This window comes from Bombina bombina, chromosome 6 (assembly GCF_027579735.1).
Source record: "Bombina bombina isolate aBomBom1 chromosome 6, aBomBom1.pri, whole genome shotgun sequence".
In the NCBI taxonomy this organism is placed as follows: domain Eukaryota; kingdom Metazoa; phylum Chordata; class Amphibia; order Anura; family Bombinatoridae; genus Bombina; species Bombina bombina.
Window position 1 is genome coordinate 1027728464 of NC_069504.1, and position 24457 is coordinate 1027752920.

The 24457-nt window shown below is 38.4% G+C and overlaps 1 protein-coding gene across 3 annotated transcripts in view; it reads left to right on the forward strand.

Moving 5' to 3' along the window:
- Window positions 1–24117, forward strand: part of LOC128664082 (dihydrofolate reductase) — an 80942-nt gene extending 56825 nt beyond the window's left edge. For all 3 annotated transcript variants that reach the window (XM_053718761.1, XM_053718759.1, XM_053718762.1), the window contains 2 exons: window positions 12042–12157; window positions 15097–24117. In XM_053718761.1, coding sequence (XP_053574736.1) covers window positions 12042–12157; window positions 15097–15184 — 204 coding nt within the window. In that variant the 3' untranslated portion in view covers window positions 15185–24117. The remainder of the gene's footprint in view (window positions 1–12041; window positions 12158–15096) is intronic.
- Window positions 24118–24457: the final 340 nt, after the last annotated feature.

Here is a 24457-nt window from a genome sequence, read left to right on the forward strand (position 1 = left end):
CTTGATGTATACACATTCCTAGTCGTGGACACCATCTTTAGCAACCCAACCCTCATCTGAGGGTAGTGTAGCGCTGTATCTTGGCATTTCTTTTTACTCTTAACTTTTGGTTGGGAGACTCCGCCTATATCAGATATAGCTTGTATGGTATTATTGTGGCGCTGATAGATATCCATTCATTTGAACTACTAACCCCCGAAATAGGTACTCACAGTTCCTGAACTCCATTGGCGAAGGTCTTCTTCCATGCGGTGAAGATCTTCATCCAGCGCGGGGACATCTTCTATCTTTATCCGGAGCGAAGGCGAAGCGGAGGTGACCGTGGAGTGGGACCGGTGATCACGAGCAGGACCGGCCGTCGCGGAGCAGGACTGGCATGGAGGTTCCTCTTCATGTGGTCACCGCTGCACACTGGAGATTGAATGCAAGGTACCCCATTTATATTGGGGTACCTTGCATTCCTATTTGCTGACATTTTGAAATCAGCCAATAGGATGTGAGCTACTGAAGTCCTATTGGCTGATTTGAACAGCCAATAGGATTTCAGTAGCTCTCATGCTATTGGCTGATTTAAAAATTTCAGCCAATAGGAATGCAAGGTACCTAAATGGGGTACCTTGCATTCAATATTCAGTATGCGCGTCGACCGCATGAAGAAGATCCTCCACACCAGTCCTGCTCCGCGATGGCCGGTCCTGCTCCGCGATGGCCGGTCCTGCTCCATGGTCACCTCCGCTCCACGCCGACTTCGCTCTGGATGAAGATAGGAGATGTCCCCGCAGTGGATGAAGACCTTCACCACCTGGAAAAAGACCTTTGCCGCCGGACTTCAGAAACTGTGAGTACCTATTTCGGGGTTGGACTTAGGTTTTTTTTTATTTTTGGGGTGGGTTTTTTTAGATTAGGGATTTTTTTTATTTTTTATGGACACAAAAGAGCTGTTTATAAAGAGCTGATTGCCCTTTTAAGGGCAATGACCATACAAATGGTTTCTTTATTTTGGGGGGTTGGTTGTGTGGGGGGTTTTACTGTTGGGGGTAATTGGTAATTTTTTTTAGGTAAAAGAGCTGTTTAAAGTGAAAGTAAATCCTAGCATTTTACAAACGCTAGGATTGACTTTTGAAACAAATAAAGGGGACTTTCATTCATGAAGTATAAGATACTTCATGTAGAAAGCTGCTTTATTTGTTTTAACCAATCTCTGTTTTTAGCTGCTACAGCAGCCCACGGCTAAACATTTTTTTTGCTAAGAGGTGACATTTTCACCTCTTAGCCAATAGCCATGCGGTAAATCCGGCTTGGCTCCCATGGGAGCCGGATTTACCACACGGCTATTGGCTAAGAGGTGAAAACGTCACCTCTTAGCAAAAAATTTTTTTTAGCCGTGTGTTGCTGTAGCAGCTAAGAACGGCGATCGGTTAAAACAAATAAAGGAGCTTTCTACATGAAGTATCTTATACTTCATGAATGAAAGCGCCCTTTATTTGTTTCAAAAGTCAATCCTAGCGCTTGTAAAACGCTAGGATTTACTTTCACTTTAACTTAGGGCAATGCCCCACAAAAGGCCCTTTTAAGGGCTATTGGTAGTTTAGTTTAGATTAGTGGGTGTTTTTATTTGGGGGGTATTTTTATAGGGATATTAGATTAGGTTTAATTTTTTTTATTTTGGATAATTTCGTATATTTTTTTCAGTAATTTTAAATAGACTTTCCTCTGGGCAGGCTTATCGTCTAGTATATATATATATATATATATAAATGTATATGTTGACGCGCGTATCATGCATCAGTTTAGAGAGCACAAAACGGGCTGGGAGCTCCACATTTTTTGCAGTGGTTGCATTGCTATATTATTCCTGAGGGCTTTTTTATATTTATGTAACCTTTAAACTGTGAAAAAAACTGCAAAAATGTAACTCTACTGTTATCTATTGTGCAAGTTTAATGCAATTTACAGCTGTAAAAATGCCAGTAATGTCACTTTTCTGTGAAAACCCAATGCTCCTGTTTACAGGCTGGAACAATGGGCACGATCCGATATATGGCGTAGTTTGCGGCGCAAGCGAGAGAACCCCCGCCGCCCGTAGTTTCAGCTCGCAACTCGAGCTATCCTATAAACTCCGCCGGAAGTTGCTAAAGTGCCGTAAGTCAGATAAACCAGCGATGTCCAGAAATCTGCGTAAGTACAAATTTCTGGAGTCGCCAGTGACTTACGGCACTTTAGAAACTGCCGGCGCCTACAAAACCTGACTAAAGTCTAAATCTCCCGTACTGTCTAACACGCCTCCCCCAAGTAAGCCCGACACGTCTAACCCTCTATCCGCTATCCCCCCTCACTATCCTAACAATAAAAAATGTATTAACCCCTAAACTGCCACTCCCGGACCCCGCCGCCACCTAATAAAGTTATTAATCCCTAAACCGCCGCTCCCGGACCCCGCCGCCAGCTATATTAAATCTATAACCCCCTAAAGTGAGCCCTAACACTTTTGGTTGGGAGACTCCGCCTATATCAGATATAGCTTGTATGGTATTATTGTGGCGCTGATAGATATACATTCATTTGAACTACTAACCCCGAAATAGGTACTCACAGTTCCTGAACTCCAGTGGCGAAGGTCTTCTTCCATGCGGTGAAGATCTTCATCCAGCGCGGGGACATCTTCTATCTTTATCCGGAGCGAAGGCGAAGCGGAGGTGACCGTGGAGTGGGACCGGTGATCACGAGCAGGACCGGCCGTCGCGGAGCAGGACTGGCATGGAGGTTCCTCTTCATGTGGTCGCCGCTGCACACTGGAGATTGAATGCAAGGTACCCCATTTATATTGGGGTACCTTGCATTCCTATTTGCTGAAATTTTGAAATCAGCCAATAGGATGTGAGCTACTGAAGTCCTATTGGCTGATTTGAACAGCCAATAGGATTTCAGTAGCTCTCATGCTATTGGCTGATTTAAAAATTTCAGCCAATAGGAATGCAAGGTACCTAAATGGGGTACCTTGCATTCAATATTCAGTATGCGCGTCGACCGCATGAAGAAGATCCTCCACACCAGTCCTGCTCCGCGATGGCCGGTCCTGCTCCGCGATGGCCGGTCCTGCTCCATGGTCACCTCCGCTCCACGCCGACTTCGCTCTGGATGAAGATAGGAGATGTCCCCGCAGTGGATGAAGACCTTCACCACCTGGAAAAAGACCTTTGCTGCCGGACTTCAGAAACTGTGAGTACCTATTTCGGGGTTGGACTTAGGTTTTTTTTTATTTTTGGGGTGGGTTTTTTTAGATTAGGGATTTTTTTTATTTTTTATGGACACAAAAGAGCTGTTTATAAAGAGCTGATTGCCCTTTTAAGGGCAATGACCATACAAATGGTTTCTTTATTTTGGGGGGTTGGTTGTGTGGGGGGTTTTACTGTTGGGGGTAATTGGTAATTTTTTTTAGGTAAAAGAGCTGTTTAAAGTGAAAGTAAATCCTAGCATTTTACAAACGCTAGGATTGACTTTTGAAACAAATAAAGGGGACTTTCATTCATGAAGTATAAGATACTTCATGTAGAAAGCTGCTTTATTTGTTTTAACCAATCTCTGTTTTTAGCTGCTACAGCAGCCCACGGCTAAACATTTTTTTTGCTAAGAGGTGACATTTTCACCTCTTAGCCAATAGCCATGCGGTAAATCCGGCTTGGCTCCCATGGGAGCCGGATTTACCACACGGCTATTGGCTAAGAGGTGAAAACGTCACCTCTTAGCAAAAAATTTTTTTTAGCCGTGTGTTGCTGTAGCAGCTAAGAACGGCGATCGGTTAAAACAAATAAAGGAGCTTTCTACATGAAGTATCTTATACTTCATGAATGAAAGCGCCCTTTATTTGTTTCAAAAGTCAATCCTAGCGCTTGTAAAACGCTAGGATTTACTTTCACTTTAACTTAGGGCAATGCCCCACAAAAGGCCCTTTTAAGGGCTATTGGTAGTTTAGTTTAGATTAGTGGGTGTTTTTATTTGGGGGGTATTTTTATAGGGATATTAGATTAGGTTTAATTTTTTTTATTTTGGATAATTTCGTATATTTTTTTCAGTAATTTTAAATAGACTTTCCTCTGGGCAGGCTTATCGTCTAGTATATATATATATATATATATAAATGTATATGTTGACGCGCGTATCATGCATCAGTTTAGAGAGCACAAAACGGGCTGGGAGCTCCACATTTTTTGCAGTGGTTGCATTGCTATATTATTCCTGAGGGCTTTTTTATATTTATGTAACCTTTAAACTGTGAAAAAAACTGCAAAAATGTAACTCTACTGTTATCTATTGTGCAAGTTTAATGCAATTTACAGCTGTAAAAATGCCAGTAATGTCACTTTTCTGTGAAAACCCAATGCTCCTGTTTACAGGCTGGAACAATGGGCACGATCCGATATATGGCGTAGTTTGCGGCGCAAGCGAGAGAACCCCCGCCGCCCGTAGTTTCAGCTCGCAACTCGAGCTATCCTATAAACTCCGCCGGAAGTTGCTAAAGTGCCGTAAGTCAGATAAACCAGCGATGTCCAGAAATCTGCGTAAGTACAAATTTCTGGAGTCGCCAGTGACTTACGGCACTTTAGAAACTGCCGGCGCCTACAAAACCTGACTAAAGTCTAAATCTCCCGTACTGTCTAACACGCCTCCCCCAAGTAAGCCCGACACGTCTAACCCTCTATCCGCTATCCCCCCTCACTATCCTAACAATAAAAAATGTATTAACCCCTAAACTGCCACTCCCGGACCCCGCCGCCACCTAATAAAGTTATTAATCCCTAAACCGCCGCTCCCGGACCCCGCCGCCAGCTATATTAAATCTATAACCCCCTAAAGTGAGCCCTAACACTTTTGGTTGGGAGACTCCGCCTATATCAGATATAGCTTGTATGGTATTATTGTGGCGCTGATAGATATACATTCATTTGAACTACTAACCCCGAAATAGGTACTCACAGTTCCTGAACTCCAGTGGCGAAGGTCTTCTTCCATGCGGTGAAGATCTTCATCCAGCGCGGGGACATCTTCTATCTTTATCCGGAGCGAAGGCGAAGCGGAGGTGACCGTGGAGTGGGACCGGTGATCACGAGCAGGACCGGCCGTCGCGGAGCAGGACTGGCATGGAGGTTCCTCTTCATGTGGTCGCCGCTGCACACTGGAGATTGAATGCAAGGTACCCCATTTATATTGGGGTACCTTGCATTCCTATTTGCTGAAATTTTGAAATCAGCCAATAGGATGTGAGCTACTGAAGTCCTATTGGCTGATTTGAACAGCCAATAGGATTTCAGTAGCTCTCATGCTATTGGCTGATTTAAAAATTTCAGCCAATAGGAATGCAAGGTACCTAAATGGGGTACCTTGCATTCAATATTCAGTATGCGCGTCGACCGCATGAAGAAGATCCTCCACACCAGTCCTGCTCCGCGATGGCCGGTCCTGCTCCGCGATGGCCGGTCCTGCTCCATGGTCACCTCCGCTCCACGCCGACTTCGCTCTGGATGAAGATAGGAGATGTCCCCGCAGTGGATGAAGACCTTCACCACCTGGAAAAAGACCTTTGCTGCCGGACTTCAGAAACTGTGAGTACCTATTTCGGGGTTGGACTTAGGTTTTTTTTTATTTTTGGGGTGGGTTTTTTTAGATTAGGGATTTTTTTTATTTTTTATGGACACAAAAGATCTGTTTATAAAGAGCTGATTGCCCTTTTAAGGGCAATGACCATACAAATGGTTTCTTTATTTTGGGGGGTTGGTTGTGTGGGGGGTTTTACTGTTGGGGGTAATTGGTAAAATTTTTTAGGTAAAAGAGCTGTTTAAAGTGAAAGTAAATCCTAGCATTTTACAAACGCTAGGATTGACTTTTGAAACAAATAAAGGGGACTTTCATTCATGAAGTATAAGATACTTCATGTAGAAAACTGCTTTATTTGTTTTAACCAATCTCTGTTTTTAGCTGCTACAGCAGCCCACGGCTAAACATTTTTTTTGCTAAGAGGTGACATTTTCACCTCTTAGCCAATAGCCATGCGGTAAATCCGGCTTGGCTCCCATGGGAGCCGGATTTACCACACGGCTATTGGCTAAGAGGTGAAAACGTCACCTCTTAGCAAAAAAATTTTTTTAGCCGTGTGTTGCTGTAGCAGCTAAGAACGGCGATCGGTTAAAACAAATAAAGGAGCTTTCTACATGAAGTATCTTATACTTCATGAATGAAAGCGCCCTTTATTTGTTTCAAAAGTCAATCCTAGCGCTTGTAAAACGCTAGGATTTACTTTCACTTTAACTTAGGGCAATGCCCCACAAAAGGCCCTTTTAAGGGCTATTGGTAGTTTAGTTTAGATTAGTGGGTGTTTTTATTTGTGGGGTATTTTTATAGGGATATTAGATTAGGTTTAATTTTTTTTATTTTGGATAATTTCGTATATTTTTTTCAGTAATTTTAAATAGACTTTCCTCTGGGCAGGCTTATCGTCTAGTATATATATATATATATATAAATGTATATGTTGACGCGCGTATCATGCATCAGTTTAGAGAGCACAAAACGGGCTGGGAGCTCCACATTTTTTTGCAGTGGTTGCATTGCTATATTATTCCTGAGGGCTTTTTTATATTTATGTAACCTTTAAACTGTGAAAAAAACTGCAAAAATGTAACTCTACTGTTATCTATTGTGCAAGTTTAATGCAATTTACAGCTGTAAAAATGCCAGTAATGTCACTTTTCTGTGAAAACCCAATGCTCCTGTTTACAGGCTGGAACAATGGGCATGATCCGATATATGGCGTAGTTTGCGGCGCAAGCGAGAGAACCCCCGCCGCCCGTAGTTTCAGCTCGCAACTCGAGCTATCCTATAAACTCCGCCGGAAGTTGCTAAAGTGCCGTAAGTCAGATAAACCAGCGATGTCCAGAAATCTGCGTAAGTACAAATTTCTGGAGTCGCCAGTGACTTACGGCACTTTAGAAACTGCCGGCGCCTACAAAACCTGACTAAAGTCTAAATCTCCCGTAATGTCTAACACGCCTTCCCCAAGTAAGCCCGACACGTCTAACCCTCTATCCGCTATCCCCCCTCACTATCCTAACAATAAAAAATGTATTAACCCCTAAACTGCCACTCCCGGACCCCGCCGCCACCTAATAAAGTTATTAATCCCTAAACCGCCGCTCCCGGACCCCGCCGCCAGCTATATTAAATCTATAACCCCCTAAAGTGAGCCCTAACACCGCCGCCATCTATGTTACCTACCCCCTAAAGTGAGCTCCTACCCCGCCGCCAGCTATATTAAACTATATTAACCAGTATCTAATCCCCCTACCCCGCCGCCAGCTATAGTATCTATATTAACCCCTAATCTAATCCCCCTAAAATAATTATCTCTATTACCAGCCCTTAAAAGGGCCTTTTGCCGGGCTTTGCCCCAAAGTAAACAGCTCTTTTGCCCTATAACCTGCCCTCCCTACACCGCCGCCACCTATATTAATAGTATTAACCCCTAATGTAAGCCCCTTACACCGCCGCCATCTATATTAAAATTATTAACCCCTAATTTAATCTACCTACCCCGCCGCCAGCTATATTATCTATATTAACCCTAAGTATATTATAGTTAATATAGTTATTATATTATATATATTAACTATATTAACCCTAATTATATTAGGGTTAATATAGTTACTATAGTATTTATATTAACTATATTAACTCTATCTAACCCTAACACCCCTAACTAAATTCTTATTAAATAAATCTAATTCATATTATAAACTAAAATATTCCTATTTAAATCTAAATACTTACCTATAAAATAAACCCTAAGATAGCTGCAATATAATTAATAATTACATTGTAGCTATGTTAGGGTTTATATTTATTTTACAGGTAAATTGTTAATTATTTTAACTAGGTATAATAGCTATTAAATAGTTAATAACTATTTAATAGCTACCTAGTTAAAATAATTACCCAATTACTTGTAAAATAAATCCTAACCTAAGTTACAAATACACCTACACTATCAATAAATTAAATAAACTACAAATATCTATCTAAAAATACAATTAAATAAACTAAACTAAATTACAAAAACAAACAAACACTAAATTACAAAAAAAAAAAAAAGATTACAGCAATTTTAAGCTAATTACACCTATTCTAAGCCCCCTAATAAAATAATAAACCCCCCCAAAATAAAAAATTCCCTACCCTATTCTAAATGATAAAATACCCAGCTCTGTACCAGCCCTTAAAAGGGCTTTTTGCGGGGTATTTACCCCAAGTTAACAGCTCTTTTGCCTGTAAAAAAAAAGAACACAACCCCCCCCAACATTACAACCCACCACCCACACACCCCTATTCTAAACCCACCCAAACCCCCCTTAAAAAAACCTAACACTACCCCCTTGAAGATCTCCCTACCTTGTCTTCACCCAACCGGGCCGAACTCCTCATCCGATCCGGGCGATGTCTTTATCCAAGCGGCAAAGAAGAAGTCTTCATCCCGGCGATGTCTTTGAACCAATCAGCCAATCAGATTGAGCTCGCATTCTATTGGCTGTTCCGATCAGCCAATAGAATGCGAGCTCAATCTGATTGGCTGATTCAATCAGCCAATCAGATTTTTCCTACCTTAATTCCGATTGGCTGATAGAATCCTATCAGCCAATCGGAATTCGACGGATGCCATCTTGGATGACGTCATTTAAAGGTACCTCATTCGTCGTTCAGTCGTCGGCCGGGATGGATGCTCCGCGTCGGAGGAGCGAAGAAAGAAGATTGAAGATGCCGCTTGATGGAAGATGCCGCCGGATGGAAGAAGACTTTGCTGCCGCTTGGATAAAGACATCGCCGGGATGAAGACTTCTTCTTTGCCGCTTGGATAAAGACATCGCCCGGATCGGATGAGGAGTTCGGCCCGGTTGGGTGAAGACAAGGTAGGAAGATCTTCAGGGGGGTAGTGTTAGGTTTTTTTAAGGGGGGTTTGGGTGGGTTTAGAATAGGGGTATGTGGGTGGTGGGTTGTAATGTTGGGGGGGGGTTGTTGTGTTCTTTTTTTTTACAGGCAAAGAGCTGTTAACTTGGGGTAAATACCCCGCAAAAAGCCCTTTTAAGGGCTGGTACAGAGCTGGGTATTTTATCATTTAGAATAGGGTAGGGAATTTTTTATTTTGGGGGGCTTTATTATTTTATTAGGGGGCTTAGAATAGGTGTAATTAGCTTAAAATTGCTGTAATCTTTTTTTTTTGTATTTTAGTGGGGGTTTTTTTTTGTAATTTAGTTTAGTTTATTTAATTGTATTTTTAGATAGATATTTGTAGTTTATTTAATTTATTGATAGTGTAGGTGTATTTGTAACTTAGGTTAGGATTTATTTTACAGGTAATTGGGTAATTATTTTAACTAGGTAGCTATTAAATAGTTAATAACTATTTAATAGCTATTATACCTAGTTAAAATAATTAACAATTTACTTGTAAAATAAATATAAACCCTAACATAGCTACAATGTAATTATTAATTATATTGTAGCTATCTTAGGGTTTATTTTATAGGTAAGTATTTAGATTTAAATAGGAATATTTTAGTTTATAATATGAATTAGATTTATTTAATAAGAATTTAGTTAGGGGTGTTAGGGTTAGATAGAGTTAATATAGTTAATATAAATACTATAGTAACTATATTAACTATATTAACCCTAATATAATTAGGGTTAATATAGTTAATATATATAATGTAATAACTATATTAACTATAATATACTTAGGGTTAATATAGATAATATAGCTGGCGGCGGGGTAGGTAGATTAAATTAGGGGTTAATAATTTTAATATAGATGGCGGCGGTGTAAGGGGCTTACATTAGGGGTTAATACTATTAATATAGGTGGCGGCGGTGTAGGGAGGGCAGGTTATAGGGCAAAAGAGCTGTTTACTTTGGGGCAAAGCCCCGCAAAAGGCCCTTTTAAGGGCTGGTAATAGAGCTTATTACTTTAGGGATATTAGATTAGGGATTAATAATATTAATATAGCTGGCGGCGGTATAGGGGGATTAGATTAGGGGTTAATAATTTTTATATAGGTTGCGGCGGTGTAAGGGGTCAGATTAGGGGATAGATAAGGTAGATGGCGGCGGTTTAAAGGGGTTCACATTTGGGAATAGATAAGGTAGATGGCGGCGGTGTAAGGGGTTCACATTAGGGGATAGATAAGGTAGATGGCGGCGGTGTAAGGGGTTCACATTAGGGGATAGATCAGGTAGATGGCGGCGGTTTTAGGGGTTCACATTAGGGGATAGATCAGTTAGATGGTGGCGGTTTTAGGGGCTCACAGTAGGGGGTTAGTTTATGTAGATGGCGGCGGGGTCCGGGAGCGGCGGTTTAGGGGTTAAATACTTTATTAGGGATTGCGGTTGACAGGTAGATAGACATTGCGCATGCGTTAGGTTTTATTTTGCAGGTAGTTTAGGTAGTTACGGGGCTCCAATAGTCAGCGTAAGGCTTCTTACGGCTGCTTTTTGTGGCGAGGTGAAAATGGAGTAAGATTTCTCCATTTTCGCCACGTTAGTCCTTACACTGTATATTGGATACCAAACTGCGCTGGTTTGGTATACCTGTCTATGGCCAAAAAAACTACGGCCGACGGCAGAAATATACGAGTGTAACTTCTAGGTTACGCGGTATATAGGATACCAAACCAGCGCAAAATTCAGAGTCGCCGGCATTTGCGGGCGACGCTGCATATCGGATCGGGCCCAATATGTGTGTGTCAAGATGGCTGTGCCCTGTATAAAGATGCAGAGATTTACTAACTTGCTTCTGTAATGGGTTCAATTAAAGGGATAGGAAAGTCAAAATTAAACTTGCATGATTCAGATAGAGGATGTCATTTTAAGACACTTTTAAATTAATTTCTATTTTCTATTTGCTTAGTTCTCTTGGTATCCCTGGTTGAAAAAGAATATGCACATATCCTAAATTAGTGGGAGCTAGCTGCTGATTGGTCCTTGTACACATTTGTCTCTTGTGATTGGCTAACAAGATTTGTTAATCTAGCTGCCAGTAGTGCAATGATGTTCCTAGAGCAAAGGATAGCAAGAGAATGAAGCAAATTTGATAATAGAAATACATTGGAAAGTTGTTTAAAATTGTATTCTCTATCCAAAAGAACATTTTGTGGTTTTCTATCCATTTAAGGTAATGGGTTCAAAGAGAGCTGCAGGTTCATGATAAAACAACAATAGCATGGTAAGTAGTACCCATGCTACTGTAGTTGTACTCAGCAGTTTAATACCCCTTTAATAAATAAAGGACCAGATTACGAGTGGAGTTCAAAATATCGCTTACGACCTTGCGTTCACATTGCTGGGAAGCTTTGCACTGATGAGAGCACACTTCCATAGGCTTCAATGGGAGCCTCGTTCTCATGCCGTGAGACCCGGCATGAGAACCTAGCGCGGCGAAGGGGGTAAGTCACGCAACTATGGGCAGCAAATTAAAATATATGTGTATATGAATATATACAAATATATTTATGTTTTTTTATGTGTATATGCATATAAATATATATGTATCTAAGCATTCACATATATTTATAGATAACACACAGTTCCCCATAGACCGCAATGTAAAGGAACTTTTTAGTGCCGTTTTTATTCTGACACCCCAGACCCGCTCACTTTAAATTCTTAAAAAAAAAAAAAAAAAAAGATGCTCATATTTTTTATTTTCAAAAAGACACACTACACTGTATTTTGGGGGCAATTTAAAAAATTAACCAGAGGTCTGACCTCTGGTTAATTTTTTGAGCGCTAATTGCTACTGTGAGATTGTGGTAACATTAACCAGCCACTTGTAATGACTGATTATTTATCGTGCTCCTGTAAATGGGCAAATTGCCCATTTATGGGCGCACAGTAAATTAGCGCTCCACTTCTTGCCCAAAATATTTGAAGAACAAAGGAGTTAAAGGCAATTTGTATCTGCTTATATTGATTGATTGTTGTGTTTTCTTCATTTACAGACAATGATGCTGCATCCTTGGTGTGAGCACATCTACTTAACTAATATTATGGCTGAGTTTGAATGTGACACCTTTTTCCCTGAATTTGACCGAAATGTTTTTAAATTACAAGAAAAGTAAGTTATTATTTTCCCTAAATGAATGGTATAAATTTATTGGTGGTAAAATGTTCTTCATGAATACAAATAAGTTCTAAAAAAAAGAAAAAGAAAATATTTAACCTTCATTAAACATATTAATATGTGAAAGCGACTACCCAATTATCCATAACTCTGCAAAATAGCTTAACAAAAATGTGTAAAAAGATGTAACTAGTCAAATAAGCAGAAGATACCTTTCCAAAACTGCGTACTGAAAATGCATCAAAATGTGTCATCAGCCAAATGTTTGTTTAAAGGGATACTAAACCCAAATTTTCTTTCATGTTTCAGATAGAGGGGGATATTTATCAAATCATCAACTGAGTTGCATTCGTGGGCGTCAATACGCTCGCCTAACAACGCCAAACATCGAGGCCATGATCATATTTATGAGAAAAGCCATCAAAAACATGCGCACCAAGTACGGGGCGATGAGCATCGGACTTTATTTATACCATTTCATTAAACTCATAACTAAAGTGCTACAAAATACACTAAACACCCATAAACTACCTATTAACCCTTAAACCGAGGTCCTCCCGCATCGCAAATACTATATTAAACTTATTAACCCCTAATCTGCTGTTCCCGACATCGCCGCCACTATACTAAAATTATTAACCCCTATTTCACCACTCCCCGACACCGCCACCACTAAATAAACGTATTAATCACTAAACCTCTGGCCTCCCACATCACCACCACAAACTAAAGCTATTAACCCCTAAACCGTCAGCCCCCCACATCGCCAAAACCTAGATTAAGCTATTAACCCCTAAACCTAACAACCCCTTAACTTTAAATTAAAATTACAAGATCCCTATCTTAATATAAATGAAAACTTACCTGTAGAATTAAAATAAACTAATTTTAAACGATAAATTAACCTACCCTAACTATTATACTAAAATTACATTAAACTACCAATTAAATAAACTAAATTACATATTAAAAAACCTAACACTACTAAAATTATTTAAATATACAATTAAACTTTATTACAAAGTACTAAATTACACACAAAAAAACAAACACTAAGTTACAAAAATTAACAAATACTTAATTTACGAAAAATAACAAATGAAATTATCCAAAATAAAAAAAAATGTACACCTAATCTAATAGCCCTATCAAAATAAAAAAGCCCAGCCAAAATAAAAAAAACTTAGCCTACAATAAACTAGCAATGACCCTTAAAAGGCCTTTTGTGGGGCATTTCCCCAAAGATATCAGCTCTTTTATCTGTAAAAAAAACATACAAACACCCCCCCAACAGTAAAACCCACCACCCAACCAACCCCCCAAATAAAAAAACTATCTAAAATAACCTAAGCTAACCATTGCCCTGAAAAGGGCATTTGTATGGGCATTTAGCTCTTTTGCCTTGCCCTTAAAAAGGCATTCAGATAAGCTAAAATAAAATCCCACCCAAAAAACCCTTAAAAAATCTTAACACTAACCCCCGAAGATCCACTTACAGTTCTGAAGTCCCAACATCCAGGCGGAGAAGTTTTCATCTAGGCGGCGATGTCTTCATCCATCCAGGCTCCAGAAGTCTTCATCCAGGCGGCGCGGAGCGGGTCCATTCTGAAGCCATCCGACGTGGAGCTCCTCTTCTTATGGTTGCTGCCGTAAACTGAAGCTTCAATGCAAGGGACGCGATTCAAGATTGAGTGTTAAATTCAAATCAGCCAATAGGAGGCGAGCTTCTGAAATCCTATTGACTGTTCAAATCAGCCAATAGGATGAGAGCTACTGAAATTCTATTGGCTGCTCAAATCAGGGCTTAGGGTTTGGGCGGTGTCGGGGAGCGGCGGGATTGGGGGTTAATACAATTTATTTAGGTGGCAGCGATGTCGGGGGCAGCAGATTAGGGGTGTGTAGACTCTGGGTTTATGTTAGGGTGCAGCATCGAACATAAGCTTTCGGTGCTTTCAGACTCCCATTGATTTCTATGGCATCCGCAGCCTCAAGGGTGGCGGATTGAAAACCAGGTATGCTGTGTCCGAATAGCCGCGAGCATACCTGTTAAATGTTTGATAAATTGGGAAAAGATAGTCGAATGTGTATTTGGAACATCTGTAACGATGTAAGCATTGATCTGCGTCGGATTGAGATTCCGGGATCGTATGTTACGTCACAAATTTCAACCTTTTGCCGATCTTGATGCTTTGATAACTAGGTCGGATCAATCTCGCAACAATTATGATGTGGAATTTCAGCGTATTTTTGGTTGAAGCTTTGATAAATAGGCCCCAGAGCATGCAATTTTATGCAACTTTCTAATTTACTCCGTTTGTCTTCGTTCTCTTGGTATCTTTATTTAAATAAACAGAAATGTAAGCTTATGAGCCGGCCCATTTTTGGTTCAGGACCGTGGATAGCGCTTGCTGATTGGTGGCTGCATTTAGCCACCAATAAGCAAGCACTACCCAGGTGCTGAACCTAAAATGGGCTGGCTCCTAAGCTTTAAATTACTGCTTTTTCAAATAAAGATACCAAGAGAACAAAGAAAAAATGATAATAGGAGTAAATTAGAAAGTTGCTTAAAATTGCATGCTCTATCTGAATCATGAAAGACAAAAATTAGATTTAGTATCCCTTTAACCCCTTAACCCAATAAGACGTGCATATACGTCTTATTGTGAAACTGGCAAGACAAAAAAGGCATTTTCTCGTGGGTGTGACGATAATTTTATCATCGTAGCATGAGATATAATGATGCAATCAAAATGTAATATGCAATATGTTTAAACTGAAAAATTGGTATTGTACAATAATATTTCCTGTCAGTCACAATGAAACTCACTTTATAAAATTCCAAATATTTTTATTTACATTTTCTATTTGTATTCAAGAAGCGTAAAGTATATTGTGATCTCAAATGACTGATGTTAATACTTTCTATGCTGTAGGTATCCTGGAGTTCCTTCAGAAGTTCAGGAAGAAAATGGGATACAATATGTATTTCAAGTTTATCAGAGATCTACAGTAGATGATTAAAGTTAATTACATCTAGTCCAGCATTTTATATCTCTATAATGGTTTTTCTGAAACAGATTATTTTGTACTTGTATTGATGATAAAATAAAATTTATTTGATACAAAATTTCTCATATGACTTTCTTAAGAGAGACACTTAAATTTGTATTAATATTTATCAGCCAAACTGTTTTTTTAAAGGGACATTAAACCCTAATTTTTTTCTTTTATGATTCAGATAGAACATACAGCTTTCCAATTTACTTCAATTATCACATTTTCTTTGTTTTTTGTTATCCTTTGTTAAAAAGCAGGAAAGGATGTCCAGGCGTGTGCACATGTCTGCAGTACTATAGGGCAGCAGTTTTGCAACAATGTTATACATTTGCTACAGCAATAGATGCCAACACTATTTCCTGTCATTCAGTGCTACAGACATGTAAACACTACCTATCTAGATATCTCTTCAACAAAGAATAACACGAGAACGACACAAATTTGATAATAGAAGTAAATTGGAAACTTTTTTAATTGTATTTTCTAGCTAAATCATGAAAGACAAATGTTGGGTTTCATGTGCCTTTAAGAAAGGATACCAAGAGAACCAAAGGGACATGAAACCCAAAATTTGTCGACATCGCTCTCGAGCAACCTATACTTTTAATAAATATAGCAAACTTGCTAAATAGTACTGATATTACAAGTCGAAAGTTATAGGTTGCGCACAAGCAAAAGTAGAAACTGTGCTACAATATTTAGTGCGACTTGAGACCTGAAGTAACATGTAAGGGTTAAACAAAACATTCTCAAAACAAATTAAAATAAACTATTACACTGATATATACACTTTTTATTAAAAAAATATCATTTTAACATTGATTAAAAGGTTTTAAAAAGGGATATGGTGTGGTATTTGACTGGAAAAGGCTCCAATGTATGTGTGTGTGTGTGTATATATATATATATATATATATATATATTTATATATATATATATATATGCATTCACTCCAAGATACGGCGCACATAATCACTGAGTTGTGCACCATTTCTTGGGCCACCAGCAGTACTGCCAGCTGTCTGTTTTTCTTTGGAGAGCTTCCCCTTCACGTTCTTTGGAAGCAATTCTTTGTGCAGAAACCTCCTGGCTTATTTTGTCCAAGAGCTCCTTTTTGCACACACCAGAGGTTTGGCTGGTCCGTTTTCCAGTTATGGACCAGATTAGATAAGAGGCATGCTACTTAGCTCTTTCACTCATGCGCAAACACTGCTGGAAGTAAACTTTTAACTTGCGCAAGTTAGCACGCGTATTACAAATTGCAAGTAAATAGTTTGCGCACTTGCGAAACCTAACGTGGTTTAACTTTAGGACTCCGCAAACACATTAGCTTCTCCCCATAGACTTCAATAGAGCCGAAGGTAATTATGAATATTTAATATTCCTATGTTCTTCAAATAGAAGGAAATGTGAAGAACACTAGAATGTTAAATATTTACAGTAAATACACAGTAAAACACATTATAAAATATTCAAATTAATTAAAAAATTTTTTTTCAAGTTTTATGTTATTTAACTGGGAAGGGCTCCAAAGTGTATGCTACCCTTCCACAAAGACCATTACTGATCCAGCTTCTTCAGACTGTAGAAGGGTCAGCTTGGCATCCCAATGAAGCTGCCAGATGCTGAGCCAGGTACTGGTCTTATTCCGGTCCCTCAAAGAAGAAACTCTGAGAAACTTCTCATCAGATTCTGAAAGTTTTCTTGGCCTTCCAGTCCTTTTTTGTGCTTGACCTCTCCTGATTCTTCAAATTTCTTTATAACAGCTTGAATGCCACAACTTGACTGATTTCCGTTTGAGAGTGGCCTTGCTGAGGCAAAAGTATGATTTTATGTCTGTCAAATTCTGTGATTTTTGGCATTTTGAATGGAATGATGTGATTGAAAGTTGGTCTTATTAGCAAGTTTCCAATGAATTCAACTCATACCACATGTGTATGTAATGCTCAAGCATGTCTTGTACAAACCTGGTGTAATAGACCTTTTTCACAGCAGTCATTTTGACATGAAACAGTAGGAAATAACAAATACAGGTGTTAGCAATGACATTAATTAGAGTTCCATTTAGGTTTACGAAAGCCAGGTGCCTTCTCTTGCTCAAGTGTAAGGGAAGGTCACACTAAATACTTGCCATTTTAGCCTATAGAAGCATTTTTTTAAAAAAAAATCTGATTTTAATACTGCATACAAATATCCTGTATTTTCTGGTTGTATTCTAATAAAGAGACTGAGAAATAATTATATATGGTCATTACACCATTGCTAAAACAACAAATCTAATGGTGGCCTAAGACTTTTGCACAGTACTGTATACATTCACATGCTCATATTTAGACACACATAGGCCTCGCTTCCATTGAGTCGTTAAAAATGGAGCCGTAAGCTACCGAAGCGGCTGACAGCTAAAAGTAATTTACGGCTACATTTTAGTACCAGGTTTCCATTTAAATATTTTGCGGATAGCGTGCAGTCGCTCTTTTCGTGTAGCTGTAAGTTAACTTTGTGTTAACGCTTCCATCTGATGTTGGATTTCTTGAAAATCAATTAGTTGCTAAGGTAACTGTTAGGGGTAATATGAACCTGATGGCAGCCATCTTGTTCTTCGCAGCCATCTTGTTCCTCGCAGCCATTTTGTAATGAATAGACTTTATTATACTGGGGTATTATGCAGTGAGAATTATATGCATGTTATGAGTTTCTTTAGCTATTCGGCCTTGCCAATGTACCCTGGCCTAATGCCTAGAAGTAAGATAGAATAAGATAATGTAAACAAGAGGCTTTAGACACTCGGTTGTCTCTGCAGATGGTAGTTTGTTATGACTCTGTAAATATTGTTATGAGAAACTCATGTTCCAGTTTTTCCTTGTAAATTGCTCTGTATAACTGTGTAAGATGACGCGGTCCTAGCGTGTCATCCCCTTAACCCTGTATGTCACTATAAGAAAGGCTTGCACTGTGCAATAAACAGAATTGGCTTTCGATCATAATGCTGCGTGGTCTGAGTCATTCTAAGGGGCCCTTATCAGGTAATCTACATATGCCTCAGGTGGTACACTAGGCCCCAGGCTTTGGCCTGGACTGACACTTACCCCCTGAAGGGGACACCTAACAGTTTTGGCGTCAGGACAGTGGGATTCGCAGTGAGTAACTATGAGTGCTTTTACCATGCTTTCTTTCTGTGAATTTGAACCTAAATTTAGTCTGGTAATAGGTGTTGATAATATATGATATAAGGTTAAAGGGGTTCCTGTGGTTGAAGCACAGGTTTGCGGAGGTTAAAGTCCTGCCGGCAGTTGTGATACCCCTCCAGACAGGTAATCAGTCCTGTGCTGGGACACGACAGGTATTGTGAGTCCTGTCGGTGATAAGCGCGCAAGTAATATATGTATGCCAGTCGACGCGAGGTTCTTTTAAGATAAGGTCCCCCGGGCAACTTGGCAGTGAAGTGAGTAAGTCTCACGTGTGTTGAAGTTTCCCATATTCATTCCCATAATAGAGTTTTGTTACCCACCTGAGGCTCATGTTGATATCTGATGCTTGCTTTTGCTGCTATATAAAATGATGCTGTGCTTAGAAAATATTAAGTGGCTGTGCATGTTATTGTGGTTATTATTGTGTTGAGAATTGGGAACTGCTTATAGATAAGAATGCACAGAGAAAATTACATGTATAAGGTAAAAGAAAAGAAGAGTTAATAGTTTCTGCAAAAGACAGAAATATTTTTTTAAAAACACGGTCAGTAAGTACTGCTGTTTGATAAATAGAGAAATCTCTGTGTTAAAGAATGTAGCAGGCAAAGAAGGGGGGCCACCACTGAGCGCGCACATAGCTCAGAAAAAAAAAAAAAAAAAGAGAGAAAAGAAATCCTGTCTCCGTTTGTAAGATTTTTTTTGTTTGCTTGCAGTAACAAAACTGAAATTGTATATTGAGATGCATAATGTGTGATGGTCTGTAGGTTCTCACTGTGGTATGCGTGTAACAGATTTACTTTGGACCAGGAACAGAATGTATTATTTGAAAATGATTGTCTCAAACCCTGCAAAAGTGGCCATTTTGTGGGGTTTCGGAAAAAAAGAAAAAATGCATTGTGGAAATGGTGAAAAGTTAATCTAGTGTTTTTTATATATATATATGTATGTCGTACGCTAGAAAATAGATGCTTTTCTGAGAAAGGAAAAAAGGGAGTGAATCTCTGGTATGCGAGATGGAATGAACTTGTGTGTCTGTATCGCATATGCAGTTTTAGTTTTAAGTGATAATTGTGTGGCGGCATGTCTAAAAGGGCGTCCGTTTTTGTTGCAAGTAAATTAATCTGCAGGTCATGCTACAGTACAGAGGTGAAATTGGTGTGGTAAATCATACAAGCAGCCTAGATTGTGGTTAGGATATACATATGTAATTTGCGTGATGAATGGTTAGTCCTTAAAGGGACAGTTCACTGTAACAAGGTGTTGCTATTAATGTATTGTCCATGACTTGTTACACAAGCGGCATATTATCTTATATTTGTCTGGAAAATCAGAGCTCAGTGCGTAGACGGAGCAATAGAAAATTGTCATTTTCTTATTTAAAGAACCAGTGCAATAACCCTGTATTAGTATTTTGCTAAATATATTTTTAGAGACCTTTCTTTGTATATATTTATTTTAAATTTGCTGGTCAGATAGCAGATATTTTTTTTTGAGCATAACTTAATTCTCTCTGTAATGCAAACTGAAGTGATAAGTTGTCTACAATTTTAGTGTAGGGATCCGTGAGACTAGAGGACAGAAAAGAAAAAAAAAAAAACCCAGAAAAAACAGGAGAGAAAATATTTAAAGGGATACAGGAAAACTGGTATAACATCTGAGAATTTAAGGGAATATTTACATAAAAGACGATGAGGTTTACTGTAAGCCTAACACTAGTATATTTCACTGTGTTAGCAGTTTCAATTAAAGATTATTTTTGCGTATGGTTAAAATGTCCCTTTAATTAGCCTGCATCCCACTGTGAGTGCGTTCTTATGCTGTTTTATGCTTGTTTAGGCTATTTAATGAACGTCAGTATACATTTTTTTTATTATAAGGATCATTGGGATTAATTTAAAGGGGAAATTGTATTAGTATTTCTTTTTCAGAAAGCTTATTTTTTTTTGTGTTATATGCGGTTGTTATATTTGGCTGGAGAGCTGCAGAATGGGGAATATCAAATTATATACAACGTTAAATCTAATAATTTTGTTGTGGTTAAACTAATTAGCTTTTATCACGTTTTAGTGTGAATTTTATATTTTTAAGCAGTAAACAGTGTTTCTCCTTTAAGTAGAAATGAAACTTTGAGCTTGCCTCACTATCCTTGAGAAGAATGATAACACTGTGCATGTTTTGGTTTTTTTTGGCTTTGTTACAGAGAGAACAATTTGCACTGTACATTTAAAGCGGCAGTACTGGTGTTCTATGTTATAAAAAACGATAACTATAAATTGCTCACTACAAAGAAACAAGTATTTATATTATATTCTGCCATAGAATATAGCTTAAAAAATGATAATTTTATTTCTGTGGCTGTCAAACTGTATCTCACAGATATAACTCTTTGTTATTTAAAATAACCCCCACTGCGTTCAATAAATAAATGAGATATTATTTAATGAAGTGATTTCAGTGACACTTTAAAAATATATATAGTTATTTGGTTATTAACTAGTCTACCACTATTATTGCAATGACTTTGATTGCTGCTTAACAGCTAAGCCGTGGTCTATAAGGTGTCTACAAATAAACACCCCTAAAACAAATGATGCACAGTTTATCTGATTCTACTGCATTTATATAACTAGCTAATTTATCTGTTCACAGTTTTGGTTTTATTTATATGGCTTACGTGTATTCTGTCTCTTGGTGTTGTAATGAGATTTATACAGCCTGTGATAAGAGGCAGTCCTCAAAGGTTTAAAAAAAAATTAGCATATAAGCCTACCTATGTTTGGTTTAATCTAGGAAGGTTGGTTAAAATTAAAAGTCCTATCTGAATAATTAATTTTCATTTATCCTAGAATGTCCCTTTAACAGTGGCTACTGTGGTTATCTGATCTTTCCCAAATAAGCGCAATTTTATTTGTGCAATCTGCAACTTAAGTTTCTTGGGCATCTGCTGTGATTGCTTTCTTTGTGTGATATTAAAGTTTTGTACATAGTGGATGTTTTTAATTGTTTGTCATGTTCTGAGTGTGTTGCATTTCAGCAAATGTCAGAATATGTGTTGCATTCTAAGTTAATTGTAGTTGTTTGAAATTTGTGTCAGCAGCTAATGTTTCGTTTTGTGTAAGACAAGAACGATTGGTTTTCATTGTTTGTTATGTTTTTCTCTTTTGTGGACAGCATATTGAATTGTGAAGTGTATTTCATTTTGCTTGCTATTGAGAATTGTCTCTGCATGAGTGGAGTGCATGATTTATCGTTTAGTTTCTTGTTATCTTGTGTTTGCGTGTCACATGAGATGTTTCACGCAAACATGGGGGAAGTATTGATGAGTATTGATGAATATCGTTATGTAATGGGGGTGATTGCTTTTAGGAGGTGAACCTACAACGTTTTGAATCTCCTCGTACAATGTTATTGTGTTAATTTCAGATGCCTAAAATGTCTTATTTTTCTATTTTGTTCTTAACATATTTGTATTTGCAGGATGAGAGTATGCTGTCTTCAGAGATTGAAACACACTAACTGAATTATTTTTGAGTTTCCATATTTAGGTAAAATCTGTACAGGCAAAATTCCATAAGTGCACTCTTCAAAAGATTAAAGATTGAAAGCAAGTAAACCTTTAAAGAAAGAAAAGATAAAGATGAAATACCTTTTGTCAAGCTTGTTTTAACCATCATACTGCAGTAAAAAAAAGTTACTGAATTATCTTTGGATCCATTCTTTGCTTTGCATGCTGGTACCAGCCCCAGAACTGGACTCTGGGTAATCCATGACTGTTTTCTCTGATGTGTGTCTTCAGGACATAAAGACTATCCTTCTCTGGACTGTGCCTTACCGCTCGATATGGAAGTCCTGTTATGCTGTTACAGGATCAACCAATTAAATTAGGGGAGTATTGTTTTAACCCTATTCCTTATATTGCTTGTTTTGTATTCTCTTGTATTTGTTTTATTTTTATTGATCATATTTGGTCTAAGAAATCATATGTTTCATTGGTATTAGTGCACATGGTAGTTTATGTGCGTAACAAAGTAACCCTTTAGATAAGTGTAACTGTGAACTTCGCAGTATTGTACTCTATTGAATGGCCCACTGAGTATGGAAAATAGGTTCAAGGAAAATGCTGCAACATAGCATAATATTTTAGACCCTTCACCCTTTAGAACATAAGGAGGACACGTCTAAGCTAGAAGTTTATAGTAAATATACAGAGAAATGTTTGTTCAGGGAATAGCATAATTATAGTTTATGAAAGCAAATGTATTTTTCCCTTTTATTAATTAGTATGGTATCTGCAAAGTGAATTTGGTCATTCCTGATGTTTGTCAAAGAGAGGAATTCTTACCATAAAGATGTGTTTACCTTTAAAAGAGCTTGTAGTTTTAAATGATGTTCTGTTTGTATGCTTTCCTCATATAGGAGTGTGAGAGAATTTAGGTTGGAGAATTATAAGCATTATAGATAGCAGCCATCCAGAATAAAGCAACACAAGGTTCTTTTATTTTTTAGAAGTTCAAAGTGATATAGAGAAGTTGTAAATTATTCTCTGAGAAATGTCAATGTATTTAGGTTGTATTATATATCAACAATGTTTTGTTTGATTTTAAATGACATAGGATGAAAGTGACGTTTTATTTGGACATAATTGTGATTGTATTGCGGTGTGTACTCATCCTGTACTGTTTCTGTTTGCTTCCTAGACTCCCTGTGACTCGAGTGTCTGCTTGCCATGGGTATCCACTGGTTGCCTTGTCTACCCCATGAACAAACCATCAGAGTTCCAGTATCTCCCTGCGGAAGAACCGTGGATAAGCACCCCTACTGCAAATGAACTGTTGGAGAACTGTATTATAGCAAAGTGTCAAGGTGCAGCGCTCTCAAATGGACAAAGACTGTTCTTAAAGTGATCAGAGGCCACCTAGAGACAGTTGTGCTGTTGCTATGTCATGCTTTACTGTGGAAAAGGAACTGTTGGACATATTGGGGGGTGCTAGCAATGCAGGTGGAGAGATAGAAGATGCAGCGTTGTTTGGGGGTAGATGGGGGCTGGTTGGGTCTCTGTGCTGGTAGACCGGTAGTTCTGGGAAGGCTGGAGGATAGATGGAAGGTATTGGAGGGACTGTACCTATATGCAGTGACAATTAGCCTATAAAAGTATATCACGACATGCGAATATTTTTCTCTTTAGTATTCTTATAGAGTTCTGTTACCATAATATAAGGCTTTACTAATTTTCTATGCCTGTCTATTTTTATGTTATTCTGTTAGAATAAAAGGATGGTATGTTAGGGGTAATATGAACCTGATGGCAGCCATCTTGTTCTTCGCAGCCATCTTGTTCCTCGCAGCCATTTTGTAATGAATAGACTTTATTATACTGGGGTATTATGCAGTGAGAATTATATGCATGTTATGAGTTTCTTTAGCTATTCGGCCTTGCCAATGTACCCTGGCCTAATGCCTAGAAGTAAGATAGAATAAGATAATGTAAACAAGAGGCTTTAGACACTCGGTTGTCTCTGCAGATGGTAGTTTGTTATGACTCTGTAAATATTGTTATGAGAAACTCATGTTCCAGTTTTTCCTTGTAAATTGCTCTGTATAACTGTGTAAGATGACGCGGTCCTAGCGTGTCATCCCCTTAACCCTGTATGTCACTATAAGAAAGGCTTGCACTGTGCAATAAACAGAATTGGCTTTCGATCATAATGCTGCATGGTCTGAGTCATTCTAAGGGGCCCTTATCAGGTAATCTACATATGCCTCAGGTGGTACACTAGGCCCCAGGCTTTGGCCTGCACTGACACTTACCCCCTGAAGGGGACACCTAACAGTAACCCGACCTTACGCTATAGAATTTACGTTTAACGTACGTGCTCCTTACCGGTGATCACCTCTCAAGAAAAATAAAGATACACTTATCCATATTTTTAATAATCAAATACTATTTTCTAGTATAATTATATTTACCACTTCATAAATATAAGTAATATTTATTGCTGCCCTAGGCATAGGTCTAGTTTGCATTCTGTAGATATGTTCTTGCATA